Raw genomic sequence first — 20,440 nt, 5'->3', positions numbered from 1 at the left:
AGGTTCAAGTCCCACCTCCGCTACCCATCTCACGTCCTGCCAGTGTGTACCCTGGGAGGCAGCAGTGATAGTTCAGATATGGGAGACCTAGACTGAGTTCCTGACTCTTGGCTTCAGCTGGGCCCAGCCCCTAGCTATGTTGCGGGCCTTTGAGGAATGAACCAGCAGATCTGATGCCTCTCTCCCATCAACCCAGTCTCTCCCACCGTCTCCCTCTCCTTTTCCAGTAAAATGAAAATAAAGAAATGCTTTGGAAATGATGCCTATGCATCAGTTATTGGGTAAATGGCAGAGGGCAGGACCCAGGCCTTGCTCTTCCCGTGGCCTTGTCACACGCCCTGCCCACCAAGCCCATGCCCTCCCTGCCACGCGAGCACTCAGAACATGTCCACAGCGCGCCCTCGTGCAGGCCCCTTCCAGCCTCTCGCCTTCGCCAACCTGCCCTCCCTGGCCTGCCTGGCCCCTGTAGGAGCTGCGCCAGTACCTGTCCAACCTGGCCGATCAGTGCAACAGCGAGAACAACGCCGTGGACATGCCACTCGTCATCATCCTGGACAACCTGCATCACGTCGGCTCTCTGGGCGAGATCTTCAACGGGCTGCTCAACTGCAAGTACCACAAATGGTAACGGCCAAGCTGAGGCCTCGCGGGCCCCTTGCGGGCCCTGGGGAAGCCCCACGCTCTGACGGGCGGCCATGCGTGCCGGCGGTGGTGAGACGTCGGCGGGAGGCGGAGGCCGCTGCCTGTGCACCTGCCTGTGAGCCACAGCTTTATTCTCCCGCTTTCCCCCGCAGCCCTTACATCATTGGCACAATGAACCAGGCTACCTCTTCTACCCCCAACCTACAGCTTCATCATAACTTCAGGTAAGGTGTCTCTTCCCTCGTCCTGTTAGACGATAGAATCGCCAAGAAAGCAAGCAGGAAAGGAGGCGTGGAAAAGCCTCTTTGGAGTGTACACTGCATCCCAGGCCTCGTGTGAAGAGCTTCGCCCAGCCTAACCCGTTTATTCTCACTCTGGCCTCAGTTAGCTAAATGTGTTATTCTTACAGATGGGGAAACTGAGGCTGGGGAATTCGGTGTCTTGTGTGAGGTCACACAGCCAGCCAGGCTGGACTCTAAGTCCTGCTGTGGCAGCGTCAGGGAGGCGGCTCTGGACAGGAGAGCTGCGGACATCATGCTGTCCCTGTGCGTTACCGACAGAGTGTCTCTGTCCCGAGTCAGCATGAGCAGCGACAGATCTCCCTGGTGAACATCCCATGTCGCGGGGCTGTGGGCCTTTGAGGTCCGGCTGCTATGAATCCTGTGGCTTCTCTTTCCCGCCCCACTGTCCCAGCACTGGCACCACCCCGAGGACTCTCACATTCCACTCTCTCCTGCAAGGTTGTGTCACACCGGCCTTGGCGTTGGCAGATGCCCTTTGCCCTGGCCCGAGCCTCAGCTAGCTCCGCCTCTCTCATGCGGGGCCTTGGATGAGGGTGAAGAGCCGTCTGCTGGGCCGCCCCCCCCCCGCCCCCCGGCTCCTTGCTCCAGCCACTTTGCAGGCATCTTGGAGGGAGGTCTGTTTAAAGGGGTCTGTATTGTCATTATCCTAGAATTGTCAACTCCTGCAGGCCCCCTCTCGCCAGGCTGCTCCAGTGCTGGCTGATTTCTCCTAAATGTCCTTCGAGTCCCCCTCACACCCCCACCCCGTCACTGCCGCGTCATCACCCAGTGCATGGTTGCAGTCATCTTCCAATGCTGTACCCCTGCAGGCTGTCCGGAGAGAACACTCTAGAATCTGTGGCAGATCTGAGCCTAGAGCCCTCGTGCTTACAAGTCCCGCAGTAGCTCCCCGTTACCTCCAGCGTGAAAGCTGGGCTGCTGGGGCTGGTAGATCACGTCCACACTTGGGTTCTACCCTGGAACCTCTGGCAGCTGCATCAGACATCCCACAGTTCCCCAAGTCTCTGTAGAGACTGCAGCATGCTCCCCACCCCCGCCCAACTTCCACACCTGCCCTGCTTCCTGGTGCTGCTCCATCACCCCCTGGTCTCAGCCCAGAGAGCGCCTCCTCCAGGGAGCCTTCCCAGATTCCCTTAGGGTCTGTCGTGTGTGGCCTCCCCCAGACTGTCATCCTCTGGGGGCTGGAGACTGGTCTTAGCTATTGTTACAGCTCCAGAGCCTGACACGGAGCCCCAGAGGAGTCTGCCCTCAGTAGGTAGGGCTCAGAGTTCCGGAGCTGCACTGGTTCAAGTCTTAGCTCGGCCATCAGCTGTTTGATCCTCACTCAACCTACAGCATCTCCAGCTGTAGAATGGAGGTGGTGGTCATGGGGTTGCAGCAAGGCCTTGAGAGTTGAGACACAGGGGCTGTGTCCCGGTGTCTGGTGTACAGGGAGCTCCACGTCGGTGGTTGGCATCTTACCGTGAGCACAGGCCCTTTCTGCATTGGGTCCTGCAGTGCACCATTGTTTGCTCACTGTCGCCATCCTGAAAAGCATCTGACTTCCCCCAGGTGGGTGCTCTGTGCCAACCACACGGAGCCCGTGAAAGGTTTCCTGGGCCGGTTCCTGAGGAGGAAGCTCATGGAGACGGAGATCAGCGGGCGGGTGCGCAACGTGGAGCTGGTCAGGATCATCGACTGGATCCCCAAGGTCTGGCATCACCTCAACCGCTTCCTGGAGGCTCACAGCTCCTCCGACGTCACCATCGGTAGGTGGGCGACCCGGCAGGCGGGGCCAAGGGCACGCTCCCAGAGCCCTGGCTTCCCCTGCGCCCTGGCCAGGACCACAGCTTGTACGATGCTGGACCCGTCCTCGGGGTCACAGCAGGGGGCAGAGGGACAACCACAGACCGAGAGGGTGCCGGCCACAGTGACCAGCACGGGCGGGAAGCACCCAGCCCTGGGCTGATGCAGGAACTGCCCGCCCAGGGCACAGCTCCTGCCCAAGGGTTTGGGGCGGGTTTGGCTCTAATGGTGGCTGTAACAGCATTTCTCAAGGTGAGGGACTCCGAAGATCGTCCGGCGCCCTACCTGGCCGACATACTTGCTTTCTCTGTCCGTGCCCATTGGTGTGCTGTGTGCACTTCCCTCCTGGAGTCCCGTAGCATTTTCCTTTCTTTTCACTTCACACTGTCTCTCGAGTGTTTAGAGTTGTTGTGGAAGGCGCCCAGGATATCAGAGGGGGTGGTACCCCAGGGGCTTAACCTTGGCTGCTCCTTCAGACCTTCCATTCTTAAAGGCCCAAATTCCTGGGAGCATCACGTGTGTGCCATGTTTCCTGGCTTGGGGCTGATGTCCCCAGGGACAGAGGGACCCAGAGGGAATAAGGGAATTGGGCTATCTCCCTGCACATCCAGCAGCCAGCTGCTGGCGTCCGTCCCAAGAGGGGCTGTTTGGGCTGTTCGGAGGTCCCCCCCGAAAGGCCCCCGTCCCCGCTCTCATGTGTTCCCACTGTGCTCCCCAGGGCCCAGGCTCTTCCTGTCGTGCCCCATCGACGTGGACGGCTCACGGGTGTGGTTCACCGACCTGTGGAACTACTCCATCATCCCCTACCTCCTGGAAGCCGTGCGAGAGGGACTCCAGGTGAGCCACACAGCCTTGCTGGTCTCTGCAAAGCCGAGGGTCCCTTCTGTGCCGAGTGGGCAACAGCGTCTCCCTGGTGAGGCCGTCAGTCCCTGGTGCAGCGCAGGAGTGCTCAGTTGCAAAGCTGGGCTTGGCCACTGTTAGCTGTGTAGCCCCAGGCAAGTCATTTTGTCTCTGTGTGCCCTAGTGCCCTCATTGATAGCAGGGGTGATACTGGGATTCTGCCCCCAAGGGTGCCAGGATTAAATGAGATCCTGGCTGTGCGGTGCTCAGTATACAAGCACCAGAGGTGGAACTGTGTGTGTGTGTGTGTGTGTGTGTGTGTGTGTGTGGCATTTCATATCTGCTCTTGGGTTCAAAACCTGCAGTAGTCCTGGGACTTGGACAGAAATATTTTTTTTGTTCTCTATTTTTCTTTTATAAGCTTTTATTTAAAAAAAAGATTTGTTTATTTTTTTATCTGAAAGGCAGAGTGACAGAGAGGGAGGGAGAGATAGAGAGACATAGAGAGAGCTCTTCCATCCACTGGTTCACTCCCCAAATGCCCGCAACAACCAGGGCTGGGACAGGCAAAAGCCGGGAACTCCATCCAGGCCTCCCACATGGGTGGCAGGGACCCACGTACATTGAGCCATCATCTGCTGCCACCCAGCGTTAATTAGCAAGAATATGGATTGGAAGCAGAGCAGCCAGGAGTTGAATTGGCAGCTCAGTATGGCATGTGAGAGTCGCAGTTGGCAGCTTAACCGGCGTGCCACGGTGCTGGCCCTAAGCTTACGAACTCTCACTAGCTTGCTTCCAGCTGTTGATTCATTCCCCAGTTGCCCGCAATGGCTGGGACTGGGGCAGTCCAAAGGCAGGAGCCAAGAGCTCCATTTAGGTCCCCCGCTCGGCTGGAACCCAGTGACTTTGCCTCCTCTCAGAGTCTGCATTAGCAGCAAGCTGAAGACAGGAGCCGGTGCCAGGAACTGAACCCAAGCCCTCCAGTATGGGTCATGGGCATCGTAACCAGCATCCACATTCGTAGGCTGCATGCCTGCCTCTTGTCTCTGTTTTTCAATGGCTCAAAGAGAATTAAGTGACTTGTCCAAGGTCTGAAAAGTGAGACTTGAGGGATGTGGAATTTGAACCCATGCATTCCAGGTGGCACTCTCGGTATTGAACCCTCACACCTTGTAGCCCTCGTTCCCTCGCATCGGGACCCCTACAGGTGACTCGGGCCATAAAGCTACAAGCTCCTCCTGCCCTACAGAAGCTAGAATGCACAGATTCTTCACTTCTCACTCAGCACAGAGTTTCACTAACATCTTAGTATTTTTTTTTTAAAGATTGGTTTATTTATTTGATAGGCAGAGTTACAAAGAGGCAAAGGCAGAGAGAGAGGTCTTTCATCTACTGGTTCACTCCTGAGATGGCTGCAACAGCTGGAGCTGCACTGATCCAAAGCCAGGAGCCAGGAGCTTCTTCTTGATCTCCCACATGGGTGCAGGGGCCCAAGGACTTGGGGCCATCTTCTGCTGCTTTCCCAGGCCATAGCAGAGAGCTGGATCAGAAGTGGAGCAGCCAGGACTTGAACTGATGCCCATGTGGGAGCCAGTACTGCAGGTGGCGGCTTTACCTGCTATGCCACAGCATCTTAGTATTAACCTGGAGCTTGGGACAGTTTTACTGTTGAGCCTGGAGACAGCCTAAGAAGTTCCACGTGCCTGCGACAGGCACACAGAGCAATTAGCAGGCAGCGCAGGGTGCTGAATGATCCCAGAACCATTTCTGCACAGTTGCCCAGGGTGCTTTGTTTGTTCAGTACTGGGGAGTGGGAGACCCAGATGCTGTTGATTTGTGGACCTTGAAGGCCTCAGGAGCAGTGTTACTGTTGCACACGTGTGTGTGACCATGCTGCTTGTCATGCCGGGACATCTGGCTGAGCCTGGCAAGACTTCAGCTGCCTGGTATCCATAACTTGTAGCAATGGCGGTGGTCTTCAGAGACTGTCCTTAGAAGACCTTGAAGAGGAAGGTAGTGTGCCTTTTGTGTGTGTCAAGGAACTGGGCATGTTCAAGCCAGGGTGGTAGGTGAATGTCTTGTGAGAGCCGAGCGAAGAAAGCAGGCAGCACCAAATCGTAGGTTAGCAAAGCTCTTGTCAAATGCCACATTCACAGAGGGTGTGAACGACTTCAGATCTTTGTGGCGGAATCTCCCTGGGTAGATGACGTCACTAGCCCAGGGAAATGGACCATAATTTAGTCAGCTGCTTTTTAGTACCACAAACCCCAGCAGCCACGCAGCCATTCCTGTATTCCTAGACCAATGGGAGCACCCCTTAGCTCCTGGATTCTTGCCATGCCTCATTTGAAATCCTCTGCCCTCTGCCCTCACTTGGTGGCCCCCGGCAATCTGCCTCACACCCTGGTGAGACGTGAGCGGCTCAGGAGGAGCAGAGGTTGGAGCAGGTGCAAGGGGGCGTCCTTGGCCCCTGTGGCTACCTCGTGTCTGTCTTATCCTAGCTTCCTCTGTTCTATACCTCTCTGGTAAGAGAAGGGGACTGGCCTTAGAGTCCCTTGGGAGAAGGCATGAGCTCTGCTGACTAAAGGCCTCTCCTGCCCACGGCAGCCCTAACTGGGAGGGAAGAGCTGCCCTGACTCCAGCCTGGAGCTGCCCACCTGTAGGCTCTTGTTGCTCACCCGAGGTTGGCAGTGCCAAGGCCCTGCTCCCTTGCATGTAAACTTGCAAGCAGCTCCCTTCCCGTCCAGGAGAGAGGTGCTGATGGAATTTACCAGAGAGGAGCATCGGTTGGGTCTCTCTTCCCACCAAGAGCAAGTGAGGCTACAGGTTGAAAGGACGTGGGCAGGGCTGTGGAGCAGCCCGCTGGGCAGGGACGGAGGGCGCTGCGGTCTTAATGAGACTCAAGTCCCGCGTGAGGCGGGGAAATCTTTGCTGCCTGTGTTGTGAGGAGGCGTGCAGGACGATCTTTCAAGAGTGCGGACACAGCAAAGGGCAGTGGCCAGAGTTAGCCCTCCCCACCGTGGGGCTCAGCAGCCAGCCGCCCTTTCTCGCTGCGATCTTGTGGCAGAAGGAAAGCTGGTGATGTTTACTGAGGGTCTGCTGCTTGGCGGGCACTGTCCAGGGGCCTGACTGATAGCTCCTGCAGCCCAGTAAACATCTTTTACTTATTTACTTGAGAGGCAGAGTTACAGACAGAGAGGTCTTCCATCCGCTGTTTGACTCCCCAAGTAGCTACAATGGCTGGAGCTGTACCAATCTGGAGCCAGGAGCCAGGAGCTTCTTCTGGGTCTCCCACGTGGGTTCAGAGGCCCAAGGACTTCAGTCATCTTCCACTGCTTCCCCAGGCCAGGAGCCAGGAGCAAAGAACTAGATCGGAAGTAGAACAGCCGGGACACAAACTGGCGCCTGTATAGGATGCTGGCACTGCAGGCAGAGGTTTAGCCCACTGTGCCACAGCGCCAGGCCCAAGTGAGCATCTTATAGAGGTGAGCAGGGGGTGACTGAGTCAGCACTGTAGCCCAGGCCTTGCCAGAGGGCCCTGTAACTCCACCCAGAAAGTATGTATTACAAAAAAATTATGTGGCTGGCGCCATGGCTCACTTGGTTAATCCTCTGCCTGCAGTGCCAGCATCCCATATGGGCACCGGTTCTAGTCCCAGTTGCTCCTCTTCCAGTCCAGCTCTCCGCTGTGGCCTGGGAAGGCAGTGGAGGATGGCCCAGGTCCTTGGGCCCTGCACCCGCGTGGGAGACCAGGAGGACCAGGAGGAAGCACCTGGCTCCTGGCTGCGGATTGGTGTGGTTCTGGCCTTAGCGGCCATTTGGAGCGGGGGGTGAACCAACGGAAGGAAGACCTTTCTCTCTGTCTCTCTCTCACTGTCTATAACTCTGTCAAATAAATTTAAAAAAAATTATGTATAGATTTCAAATTGTTTTCCTACCAACATAAACGTTATCTTTGAAGTCCATTTCTGCACACCCTGTGACGAGCCCTGCCCTGTGCTCAGGACTGTACCGGCTCACTTGCTCCTCACCTGCCTCAGGCAGGTGGCTGTGGGGTGAGCATCCCACGGTTCAGAGCGAGCAAGCCTTTCATGGAGTCCCTAGAGTGGTTCTGCCAGGGAACCAGAAAGGGGAGCTGCTTATGGTGGTAGAACCAAAATGGGGACAGAGGGAGACCCAGCTGGAACCAGGCCTCACCCTCAGCCTCCAGGCAGCCCCCTGCCCGCAGCACATCCTTGCCTGGAGGCAATGTGGTATCGCCCCCTAGTGGATATCAGGTAGCTTTGCAGTTTGGGTTTCAGAGTCTTCCTGGTGGGATGAGTCAGAGAATGAATGAATGAGTGTATGTACTGCTTGGAGGTGCTTTCTGACTGTGTGCGTTGATGGTTCCGTGTGTGCGGGGCTCCAGGCCTGAGACCCAGATTTTGGCTTCCAGTGTCTTGGCTCCGTGTTGTCCTTTCTTCCTGACCCTAGGGATGCCAGGCTCCTCCCCTGCCCTGAGAAAGTGAATGTGCTGTGTGCTTGCCTGCCTGCCTGCCTGCCTGTCTCTGCTCCTGCCCTCGGGGATCTGCAGTGCGGCCAAGGAGCTCTGTGCTGTCTCCTTTGCTTGCCATGGTGCTTGCCTAGCCATTCATCACCAGGACCTGAACATGCCCAGTGGCCAGCAGGGAGGCTTGTAAAAAGACATTCTGTTCTTGCAGATGATGTTAGCGTGCGTCTCATGTGCATTTATCTTATGACTCAGTCCCCGGGCCTGTTCTCCCCTGCAGTTGTCATCAGGAATGCTTGCCCAAGTGTTGGAAGTCTACAGAGTCGCTCAGAAGAGCTCCGTGAGCAGGGCGGGCCTGGGGGCTGCAGGGAACAGGAGCCGTGGATGGGGTGGGCATGGACCCGTTGGTCAGATTGCCCCACCTGCTTGGAGCCGCTGGGCAGCTCTCCCGCCTCCAGGTCTCGGCTCCCCCATCTGCACACTGAACAGCTGGGGCTGGAAGAGTGTGGTTTCAGGCTGCCTTCTGGGAAACCCAAAGAGTCCTCCCACCACGCGGCGGGCATGGGGGGTCAGAAATAAGGGGCAGGCGTCAGCAAGCTGCCGGGCCAGGCGCTCTCTGAGGACCTGATGCGCTGCTAGGGTCCCGGCCCTGGTGGCTCGGCGTCCCTGCACGCCGCCTCATCCAGGCGAGGGCGTGGACACGGAAGCAGGAGCTGTTGGAGACGGGCCGGGTTCGGCCTCACACGTGTGCAGTCTGGCTTGGGAGAGACAACCAGTTGCAGAAGGAAAGCCCTTGCAGGGAGAGGCTCCTGAAATGGGTGGGGGTGTCTGTCATCTGGAGCAGCTGCGTCTGTGTTTGCCTGCAGCTCGCTCGAGCCCCTGCCCATGCTCCCTTTTGGCTCAGTCTGTAGAATGCCTGGCGGGATGCGCAGGGCAGATAGCCCAGGTTATGGAAAGCTTAGCTAAGGGGCACGGGCCAGGGCACTAGATGGGGGGTGGGGTTGGCAGCTGTCTGGGAAAGGAGGGAGGTTACAGGAGCCTGGGTGTCCTGGGTAGGGGCAGAGGCAGCTACTTGGGCAGAGTGGTGGACCTGTCTGGGACTGGGGTGGCATGGGTGGCTTCCCTCACAAAGCACACCTAAAGGTGCCTCAGTGGCTCGGGTGAGCTCAGCAGAGGTGCCGAGGGCTGGCTGAGGTCTCATGGCTCTTGTGGAGAGTCAGAGTGGTTCAAAGTGGAGTTGATCAGGAGGGCTGCAGAGGAGGAAGCGGGGGTCTCTGTTCCATCCAGCTCTGCTCTTGTACCGTTGACGGCTGGCTCTGTCTTTCCACCTTGATTTCCTCACATAGGGAATAAGGGGTGGGACAGGGTGGCCCCAGCTCCTTCAACCAGCTCTCCCAAAGACGCGGCTTCATTGGCTCACAGCCCAGCTCTGCGCAGCTGTCAGCACCTTGCTCTCTCCCCCGACTCAGCTGCAAGATTCCTGGGAGGGCAGAGGGGCAGACAGACTGACAGACGGTGGACAGACAGGCTATGGCCCACCTGTTTCCTCCTGGGGCCCTGCTGCCATGGCGGTGCTTCCTGGAGGCGACAGTCTGTGCCCTGAGGGCCCCGCAGAGGGGCTGCTCCTCCGAGCCACAGAGGATGCAGCCTGGCCTCCGTGTCCGCCCAGAGCTGCGCAGATTTGATTTCCTGCCCTGGGCCTGGCTCTGCATGGGCGACATGTGCGGAATAGCCCTTGCCCTTGGAGATGGCTGCCAGGTGCTTCTCACAGAGCCTGCTGCACCGGGAGCTATAAGACGTGCCAGCTGTGACAAGAGGGAAGCTACAAAGGCCACAGCTCACCACCCAATACACAGCTTCACCTTGGGAAGTGGTCCGCCCTGGGTTTGTTCTTTAAAGAACATACGTGATTTCTTGGATTTGCCACTAAACCCACTAAAATCGTTTTTTCACTAGCTACTTAGGCTCCAGAGCAGGAGCTTGGAGCCTTGGAGCTGTGGTGTTGGTCTTCTTTTTTTTTTTTAAAGATTAGTTTATTTATTTGAGACAGTTACAGAGAGAGAGGTCTTCCATCCAGTGGTTTGTTCCCCAAATGGCTGCAACAGCTGGAGCTGGGCCAATCTGAAGCCAGGAGCTTCTTCCAGATCTCCCACGCAGGTGCAGGGCCCCAAGCATTTGCGCTACCTCCCACTGCTTTCCCAGGCCATAGCAGAGAGCTGGATCGCAAGTGGAGCAGCCGGGACAAGAATCAGCACCCATGTGGTATGCTGATGCCTCAGTGCCACAGCGCCGTCCCGCACGGTGTTGGTCTTATAAAACTCAGTGATAGTGGAGGCAGGCGTTTGAGTACAGCAGTTAGGATACCTGCATTCCATGTTGGAGTGCCTGTGTTCAAGTCCTAGCCGATATGCACCCTGGGAGGCAGCAGATGATGGCTCGAGTGCATGGGTTGCTGCCACCCACATGGGGGACCCAACTGGAGTTCCAGGCTCCTGACTTTGGCCTGGCCCTGCCCTGGCTGTTGCAAGCATTTAAGGGAGTGAACCAGCAGATGGAAAGATGGAAGATATTCTCTCCTCTCTCTCTTTCTCTCGCCCCTCCCCACTTTGCCTTTCACATAAATCAAAGTGAATGAAATTTTTAGAAGTGACAATGTAGCTTAATATTTCAAAAGCAAGTTAGTCGTTATGGCCAAGTGTCAAGTCCATCACTGGGGAGAAGTGCTTCCACTGCCCACACGCAGCCTCCCTTAGCCATCTGCTGTGTGAAAGGGACCAGTGATCCCACGAAGGGGCTCTGAGAGCCCTGTGCAGGGCCGCTGGGGACCTCTGCCAGCAGTGTTGCTGCCCAGCCCACTGTTTGTTCCAGTGGGTGCACCCCGTGGGGCCCTGAAGCTGGTACTGGAAGCCAATAGTTGGCCTCTTTTCCCAACTCCTCATTCAGCGGCAGCACATTTATAGTTTGGAATCTGCTACAGTGGGAGTGTTTACACCATGGAAATTGGCAAATGTCTCCAATTGGCTGGTTGTTTTTCCCCCCTCCGGGCCAGTGTTTCAAATTGGACCACCAAGGCTCAGAGGTGAGTGGGTGGCAGGGCTCAGGTGAGAGCCCAGGTAGGCCTTAGTCCAAAGCCTGAGCTTGTAACCACAGGTGCATAGCAGCTTGAGCTGCGTGCCTCTAGGATGGCTTCCTTAGAAGGAGTTCTGGAAGCGCAGGCATGGCGCTGGGTGTGGGGGCCGCTCCAGGAAGCTGCAGCATCGGGCCATAAGAGAGGGCTCTGTTCATTTCCACACGGTGCCTTTTCTTTTGTCTGATCGCAGCTGTATGGAAGGCGCACTCCCTGGGAGGATCCCGCCAAGTGGGTGATGGACACGTACCCGTGGGCTGCCAGCCCACAGCAGCACGAGTGGCCTCCCCTGCTGCAGCTCCGGCCTGAGGACGTCGGCTTCGATGGCTACTCCATGCCTCGGGAGGGCTCAGCAAGCAAACAAGTGCCCCCCAGCGACGCCGAAGGAGACCCGCTGGTGAGTCCTCAGCTCCGCGTTCACGGGGCACTTCCTGGATCCCGGGCTGACGCTGGGTGTTCTGGAAACTCGAAGTCTGCTTTGGAAGGCTGGGCCCTCCCCAAGATTAGCTCCCCATCCACCAACATGTTCTTCCATAGCTGTAGCTGAAAGCCTTTAACTCGTCTGAGTTAAAGGCGTAAGGTAAGAAGTGAGGAACTTGCTTCTGCCCACCCCAAAATGCTCCCGTACCCGTTGTTCACCACGTTTGCCTTCTGATTTGGGCTGCCTCCTGTATCCTGTGCTGTTCTGGTCCTTTGATATCGTGCACTGCTAACTGAGCGGAGGAAGAGGTCGCCGAGGTCCAGAAGCCCAGGAGAGAGGCAGGAAGAGGCTCGGGGGCAGGAGGAACTCACGGAGGCCCAGGGGCCTGAATCCAGGGCCCGCGGCCAGCGAAGTGAGCGGAGTCTTGGATGCTGCTCGTGCATCTTTCTCTGCCATTGGTAAAGCAGCAAAGGCCCTCTCAGGAACGCTTGGGCCAGTGATGACGGCATTTCTCCTTTTCTTTTTTTTTTTTTTTTTTTAATTTATTCATTTTATTTGAAAGGCAGAGTTACAAAGAGCAAGAAATCAAGACCTTCCATCTACTGGTTCACTCCCCAAAATGGCTGCAACAGCCAGGCTGGGCCAGGCTGTAGCCAGGAGCCAAGAGCTTCATGCAGGTGCCCAAGTCCTGGGACCATCTGCCGCTGCCTTCCCAGGTGCATGAGCAGGGAGCTGGATCAGAAGTGGAACAGCCAGGACTTGAACCGGCGCTCAGGGGATGCCAGCATCGCAGGCGGGGGCTAACCTGTTGCACCACAATGCCGGCCCCACTGACAGCACTTCTGATCAGCAGCATGGTCATCCTGCTGAATTCCTACCCAAGCAAAAGCCCTGTCGAAGAAGGAGGAAACAGATATACCCAAACCTCCCAGCATTCGGTGACTGTTTTCATGCCTGAAATTTAGCCCCGAGCTTCCTTGGCAGCCGTAGCATAAAGAAAAACACAACAGGGAATGTTACTTGCATTACCTAATGAAAGAAAATGTTTGTAAGAGATGTAGTGGGAGTGAAAGACAACTTCCCAGTGACTCATTGATTTGCCTGATAAAAATATAATAGGTTTCTGCCTTTGCGGTGATTGGTGGGTGCCTGTGTGGCCTGCCAAAGATTTAAACAGGAACAATGCTCTAAACCGGGGCGGGGGGGCCTTTTCTCCTCTTCTCTCCCAAGGACCATCAATATTTATAGCGTCATTTGTGGGGCCGTACAAAATTACCAACTTAAAAATGAGCCTGCTGTAGATTTATTGAATTTTTTTAAAATTTCCAAATTCTGCTCTGTGAAAATTCATATGCCTTTTTTTTAGACTTATTTATTTGAAAGTCAGAGTTACACAGCAAGACGAGGAGAGGCAGAGAGAAAGAGGTCTTCTCTCCACTGGTTCTCTCCCTAACTGGCTGCAATGGCTGGAGCTGTGCTGATCCGAAGCCAGAAGCCAGGAGCTTCTACTAGGTCTCCCACGTGGGTGCAGGGACCCAAGGACTTGGGCTATCTTCTGCTGCTTTCCCAGGCCATAACAGAGAGCTAGGTCAGAAGTGAAGCAGCCGGGACTTGAACTGGCGCCCATAAGGGGTGCCAGCATTGCAGGCAACAGCTTTATCCACTATGCCACAGCACCAGCCCCAATTTATTGAATTTCAAATCCCGCCTACAGGGCCTGCCCAAATTATTTTGTAGGGCTCATACAGCCCACGGGCTGGATGTTCCTCATCCCTGTTCTAACAGGATTCATTATTTGTGCTGCTACATGCAAAACAGTTTGCAGCGTTTACAACCATGGTTTTCCAGAGGCATTTCTTTCTTTTTTTGAGAGGCAGAGTTAGACAGTGAGAGAGAGAGACAGAGAGAAAGGTCTTCCTTCTGTTGGTTCACCCCCCAAATGGCTGCTGTGGCCGGGGCACTGCGCCAATCCTAAGCCAGGAGCCAGGTGCTTCCTCCTGGTCTTCCATGGGGTGCAGGGCCCAAGCACTTGGGCCATCCTCCACTGCCCTCCCGGGCCACAGCAGAGAGCTGGCCTGGAAGAGGAGCAATCGGGACAGAATCCAGCACCCAGACCAGGACTAGAACCCGGGGTGCCAGCACCACAGGTGGAGGATTAGCCTAGTGAGCCGCGGCGCTGGCCGACAAGCCATTTCTAATGTTAATCTTGCTCATGGCCAAGGTTCTGGGGATATTTTTGGTAATGGGCAGGCTATGGGGGGGGGGGGGGTCTTAATTTACAGAGAATAGAGTTCAGGATAACTGGAGGAAAGAGCGGCTAGCCCACCAGGACAGCCTTCACAAGCCGGGAACATTTCCTTCACTGACTCAGTTCCCACGGTGCTTAGGGAAGAGCTGGGGTTCACAGATCTCTCCTCGCAACCCAGGCCGCCCAAAGGCAGCTGTATCAGTCCAGTTTCCGCCCACTTTCCCAGCCGCATGTTTGGTATTTCTGCGAAATCCCTGAGGCTGGAGCCTGCCTCGGTTCGGGGACCACCTCCACGGTGTGCCAGGACTGTTCGCTAAGTGAAAAACGAAGCCACGACTTACCTGCGCGTGGTCGTGGGGTTGGACTTCAGCAGACCCGGCCGCTGCGGCCTCACCTGGGCAGACTCCGCAAAGCATCCCGAGGGCAGCAGAATTTGTCATCCCACGTTCTAACTTTCCTGCTATGTGAAATGCCAGATGCACACAATTTATAGTTACAAAGAAAATAAAAGCAGTTTTAAGTTTCCAGGCCAAAACAAATGAGCAGAGAAGAGTGAAGAACCCTGTCTCTAATGCCTTCAAGTTAGATGCTCCGCCAGCAGATGGCCAGCCAGGCTTCTGGGGGTTTACTACGTGCTGTGTCATTTCGTCCCCACTTCACCCATTCTCCCATTCTGCAGGTGAGGAACTGGTGGCTCAGATCCGGGAGTCGTGTGCCAATAGATCGCTGAGTCTCCTTCGGGCTTCTCTGTAGCCCTGACAGCTTCTCCACCTGACCTCCCTGTGGAGGCTTTGCCAGGAGCTGGAGCACCCGGTTGCCTCCATACTGACTTCTGGCCACAGCCAGGTGCCCAGGGAGGCTGGCTGCTCACCAGGGACATTGTCAGTGACACTGATGCCCGTGTAACAGGTGCAGGGACACTGGACCAGCGTCTTTACCCAGGGTACACACACCTGGGTAGGATAGAAAGTTGATTTCAGAGGTCTTTGGATTAAGTTTTTAGTGCTCTAGATGTCTTGACTCAATCCATACCGTAACATAACGGGACAGGTCCAAAGAGGTTAAGCAGCTTGCCCAAAGTCATGCAGCTGCTAAGTGTTGGAGCTGAGATTTTGAACCCTGGCGGCTTGGCGCAGTGTCCGTGCCCTTGCCCTCTGCCTCCCAGGGTGAGTGTGCCGGAGGTGGCGTGAGCGCCCAGGAGGCCAGGGTGGGGGGTGATTGGGCCAAAGGTCGCTCATGCTACCCCGCTCTTCCCCCAGATGAACATGCTGATGAGGCTGCAGGAGGCCGCCAACTACTCCAGCCCCCAGAGCTACGACAGCGACTCCAACAGCAACAGCCATCAGGACGACATCCTGGACTCGTCCCTCGAGTCCACTCTGTGACGGGCTCGGCTCTGGAGCCTGCCGTCTCCTCTCCTCCTCTCCTCGCCCTGCCCCACCTGCATCCCCCACGTTATCCTGAAGATGACTTCCTGAGCCAGCCCCCCAGCCGCAGCCTCGGAGCTGCAGGATCCCTGGACCCCTCGTCCTCCTGCCTCGCTCGCGTGCAGGCGTCCCGGGCGGGCCGGCCGCCTGGGGCCCGCTTGCTTCCACAGCGAGGACTGCACTACTTTCTGTTCTCCTCCAGTTATTATTTTGCCTTGTTGCTGTGAGCGCCCTAAGACACTGAGGATGCTACTCGGGAAGGGGCCGTCCCCGCTGAGCTGGAAAGAACCCGCCCCGAAGCTCTGAAATCGAACCGCACCCTGCCGTGAGCTGCCCAGAGATGGGAGAGGCTGGGGCAAAGTTGGAAATGGAGGCGGCACGGCTCCTCTCACTTCAGACCCTGGGGTCTCGCTGCCGGCGCTGCACCCAGCCGGCCTCAGAGAGATCTGGTGCTAACCCGGGCGCTTGCTTTGGTCTCGCTCAGTGTACTACAGAGCTGCGATGCAGGAAACCCTTAGGAGAAGAGAAATCGTGCTTTTTGTTCTTTGTTTTGTTTTGTTTTTATTTTTCACTTTTTTTTAAATGGTGCTCTCCTTGCTCGAGAGGTATTTTGCCTGTTCCAGTTCAGCCCTTTGCAGGCCCCTGAGCCTCCGATTACCCCGTGAGAGTGAGTGGAGGAGTGAGAATGTGGGCGGCAGGTGCTGCCGCCCACGCAGACCCGCATGTGTGTTTCCCTATCATGTCGCGATGAATCAGGTTTTGTTTTTGCTAACACTGTGTATAGTGAGAACTGTTCTACTTCGGAGAACCGATCACCCCTTTACAGTGAGGTTGAGTCTCTCCGTTTCTGACTCGTTGATTTTACAGACTTTTTTTTTTTCTTCTCTCCTTCCTCTCTTGGTCAGAATCGATCCTTTGGTGAAAGTAGAAGCCACAGGAGTTGAGTTTTGGTTTGGTCCTGCTCCGTTTTGGTTTTTAGTTGTCCAGCCTCACGGTTCCACACACTCGCCCCCGTTACTGGGCCTCGAGGGCCCAGAATACGTGTAGACACCTCAGGCGTCCCAGCCCCAGCTGCTCCCGGTGGGGTGGTGAGGTTGCCTCGCAAAAACCTTGCACTTTTCCTCAGACCCAGCGGGACCCTCCACCCGAGGCAGCTCAGCCAGGGAGCTCCGCCCCAGCCCCCTCCGCCCCAGCCCCCACCTCCGTCCAGTCCAGACGAGCCTTGCCCGACGTCTTCGGTGCTGACCTCCCCAAAGCGATGCCTTACTGGTTTTGTACTAACCATGTTCATTTACGTCAGTGTTGTCGTGCCTGCGTGGGGTTTTTTGGTTTGGTTTTGTTTTCCCCATCAAAGCAAACAGGGCTAAAAAAAAAAAAAAAAAAAAAAGTCATCCATTCATTAGGAGAACTCAAATTGCTGTGACTTTTCTCATCCAAAAGACTCATTTGTATGGCTGCATGACTGTGGGAAAAAAAGAAAAAAAAAAAAACAACAAATAAGGATCCATGTTTCTGTTCATAGCAGTCTCCAGCTGAGAGCCTGGCTGGCCGGTGGTGTGCCCCACGCAGGTCTCCATGACATCATCGCTGTCCCCGCCTAATGGAGACCCCGCGTGCCGTGGCTTCATCCTCACTGTGGTAGATCTGTGAGTTGTTTCTGTTTTGCAAAGAATCTCTCTCAGCTCCCACGAGGGCGTCTCCGTCACTGATCAGGGTTTTTATTCCATGTCCGTGCTTCTGGTCCTGAAGATTTGTCTCTTGGCATCTTTTCCTACCGTACGACCTTGACCTGAAACTCTTCACATCCCACTGGAGAGCGCAACCACCAGTGGGTGGAGAGAAAGCCTTTCAACACAGACCCCACCCTACGCTCAGACTCCGCCCAGCTCCCTGCGGCTCTGGGTGTGAACGGGTCTTGTTCTCGTTTGATTTTTTAACAAAACATGTAAACCCTATGTTTAGCCTGTGACGGGAGTGGAAGAGGGGAGCACAAACCCTGAGCCTTCTGGTAAACCCAAGGGTGGCGGGTCTCTGACCCCGTGTCTCCCAGCTATGACCTTATGCTCTTGTACTGTGAATTGGGAGGGAAGAAGAATCCCCTCCTCCCCGTGGGCAGTTGTCCCTGTCACAGTGTGATTTGACACCTGCCAGTGTTGTCTGAAGTTGTTTTCTTCCCATGCCTTCTCTTTCTCTGCTCCCGTCTCCTCCATTCATCCCTCTCACCAGGTCCAGCTCGGAAGCGAGACCCGCGGACCCGGTGCTGCCTGGTTGGTGAACAGCGATTCCAAGTAGCCCTTGTACGATTCACAACTCAGTGTCCTTCCTAAAGTCTCGGGAAGCAGGGTTGTCTAACGTGCACATGTCTCACGTGGGTCATCTTTTTAGTTCAGTTTGTCACTCACCTTTGACAAAGTGGCTTTGAACTCCTTTAGGGCTCTGTCTGAAATGCTTCCATTTTGCCTTGTTCTGCAGTGAGGCGTATTTAGAAATGTCTGAAATTCTATGCAACATTTATGTTGAGCTACCAATGGAAGCCAAAAGTTTTCTTCCCAAACTGCCAAGACTTCTATGGGCCATAACTGAAATGGGAATGCCTTTTTATTAAGGTGGGGAGGTGGGGGGGGCGGGGTGGGAGTGGGACAAGGAACGTGACCTGTCTCGACTTTCGTTGTACCTTGGGGACATTGTATTGTTTGATGCTTACACTTCAGAATTCTGTGTATTTCAATCTGTGGCGAATCTACTTCAAAAGGAAAAATAATCCAACTTTGTGGATACTGAGTGGAAGGTTTGCTGTTTTGACCTGGTTGTTCCCAGTGGAGCAGTTTATGAAATATGTTCTATAAGATGTACATTTTTTCATTGTAACATAGAAATTGTAAATAATTAAAGTGCTGCATTTTGATGAATTTTTTCTAGCCATTTTTAAAGAGAAAACTAGGAATCCAGTATTTTGTGTACGGTCTTGTTTCCTTCCTTATTCCCCGCCTCCCTCCCTCCCTATTTAATTTTCATTTGTCATGAGGGTTTTTGGATTTGCCAATGATCCGCTGGAGATCAGGCTCCACGTCCTAGAGAATAAAGCTGATGATTGTACCCATCTTAAATTATTCATGATTCAATAAAATCGATGCTTATTTATTCAGATTGGTGGTTGGCCTCCTCTGTGCTAAAGCCCTGGGAGGTCGCTCTGCTCCAGATGCAGGAAACACATCTCCTCTGCAAGCACAATTCCAGTCTTCCCAAACTTTGGAAAAGCAGACGCTGATTCCGGAGGCCCAGCTGGCCCTGGAGAGTGAGCGTCTTTCTGAGCAGCTCCTAGGCCATGCCGTGCCCTGGTCCCCAGCCACACTTTGAGGAGCAAGCAACCTCCATGCCCAATACCGCTTAGCATGAGAAAGATTCTGTTGTAATGTTCTGAATACCTAATTATGGCCAAGTCCGTCTCCACGTGCTGCAGTATAACCTGCACGATGCTCTTGGGATGTGTTCTTACTCTCACTGTACAAGGGGGAACAAAAAAACAGCTCAGAGAAAGACGTCAAGGAAGGTGAGAAGTTGGAGTTGCAGCTCCATCTTCCAGATCCAAACCCTGGCTTGCCAGGGCACCCCCTGATCGGAGGGCGCCCCTTCCTCATGGCAGCTGACATCCACAGCAGAGAAAGGCAATGGGAGCTGACATCCCATCTTAGCGGGGTCACAGTGAGATTCGTCCCACACAGCTGCCCCTGCTGCACTGGACTGGAAACTGCAGCTCATTGTAATGTGTAACAGTGACCTAACCAGGGGGAGACGGAACCCAAGTTCATGTAGCATGGGTGGTTTTCAATGCCTGTCCATAAAGTAAAGAGTAGGCAGGACAATTATTTGGCAACTCAGTGTCCTGAATTCCAAGGCTCTCTCTTTCAAATAGATGAAACATTTTTTAAAAGTTAATGAGAGATTATTTTGGTACAAGATATTGGAATCCATGCATTTTTTCATAATACATATTTTCCATGTATTGTGAAAAAATAAATTTTGCAACAAAATGAACTCATACTCTTAATTCCATTTTCCATGAGTTTTTTAAAATCCTCTCAAATGTATAGCCAAAGTTTTTCAAAAATGTAGAATACCAATTTAAGCACAAAATTATCAAATACCTAGGAATCAAATCAGCGTAAGATCCGCAGGAACTCAGTAGAAATCTAAAACATTGTTGAAAGAAATTAAAACACAAATAAATGGTGGGGACAAACATACATGGAAAGACTTAATGATGTGACAAAGTCAGTTCCTCCAGGATGGACTCCAGATTTGTTGCAGTCCCACTCAAAATCCCAACTTAGCATCTATGGAATTGAAAGAATGATTCTAAAATTGATAGAATAGAAAGGGTGGGGCATAGCCAATAAAGGAGAACAAGAAGCACGAATCTTTATTAAGTCATGAATTGAGATAGTGCAAGAATTGACAAATAGGTCAAGTGAATAGAATGCATAGTCTTCAGGTAAACCCAATGTACTTGCGTTACTCCATGGAATTCTGAAGACCAAAGGGAAGTTGACAAAGGACTCAGGATAATGGGATCTACCGGTTCCTTCTATAAAGCTGGAGGTTGAATTATCCGCTTGGCGGCTCAGCTGAAGCACTGGGTTGGGACAGATCTTCTGCGTGGGACCACTGCTCCCCAGAAACAGGCCATTGATTGCTCAGTGCCCCACAGCTGGAATACTGAGGAGTGGGAGTGGCCCCTCGCCAGCACACCTGGGCACTTCCTTGCTTCTCTTCCCTACAGCCCCAGGCTCTGCAAGAGGTGCTTGTCCCTGGGGTGTGTGTGGCAGAGAAGGAGAGGCGGGAGGAGGGAAAGCTTTGCCACCAGCGAACTTAAAACTGCAGCTGCTACCTGATCGCTTGGAACTGCTGGCCCTGGAGGCCCATCAGGCTAGGAAAGGGGCTACTCTGCCTGTGGGCAGCGTTAACGTGCACACGGTGCTGGGAGCATGCCTGGAACTTGGAGCACTCGAAGCCTTGGCACGTCCACGCTAGGTGTTAAGTTCATGGTTATTTGTGGCTTCCACAACCCAACAAGGGTAAGGTGCGCTTCAGGAATCTAGGGCTGAGCCACCCCTCTGAGCAGGCAGGCTAACCCTGTGGACGTGCTGGCTGAGGAGGGG

General features: G+C 54.5%; 1 protein-coding gene across 12 annotated transcripts in view; it reads left to right on the top strand.

The window, feature by feature from the left end:
- NAV2 (neuron navigator 2) overlaps window positions 1-16,777 on the top strand; it is a 757,965-nt gene extending 741,188 nt beyond the window's left edge. For all 12 annotated transcript variants that reach the window (XM_051824899.2, XM_002708951.5, XM_008268740.4 and 9 more), the window contains 6 exons: window positions 470-624; window positions 795-866; window positions 2,496-2,692; window positions 3,448-3,566; window positions 11,379-11,582; window positions 15,114-16,777. In XM_051824899.2, the coding sequence (XP_051680859.2) occupies window positions 470-624; window positions 795-866; window positions 2,496-2,692; window positions 3,448-3,566; window positions 11,379-11,582; window positions 15,114-15,239 (873 nt within the window). In that variant the 3' untranslated portion in view covers window positions 15,240-16,777. The remainder of the gene's footprint in view (window positions 1-469; window positions 625-794; window positions 867-2,495; window positions 2,693-3,447; window positions 3,567-11,378; window positions 11,583-15,113) is intronic.
- The last annotated feature ends 3,663 nt before the right edge of the window (window positions 16,778-20,440 follow it).

This window comes from Oryctolagus cuniculus, chromosome 1 (genome assembly GCF_964237555.1).
Source record: "Oryctolagus cuniculus chromosome 1, mOryCun1.1, whole genome shotgun sequence".
Taxonomy (NCBI): domain Eukaryota; kingdom Metazoa; phylum Chordata; class Mammalia; order Lagomorpha; family Leporidae; genus Oryctolagus; species Oryctolagus cuniculus.
The sequence above is the reverse complement of the archived record's forward strand: the minus strand, read 5'-3'. Positions and strand labels throughout refer to the sequence as shown.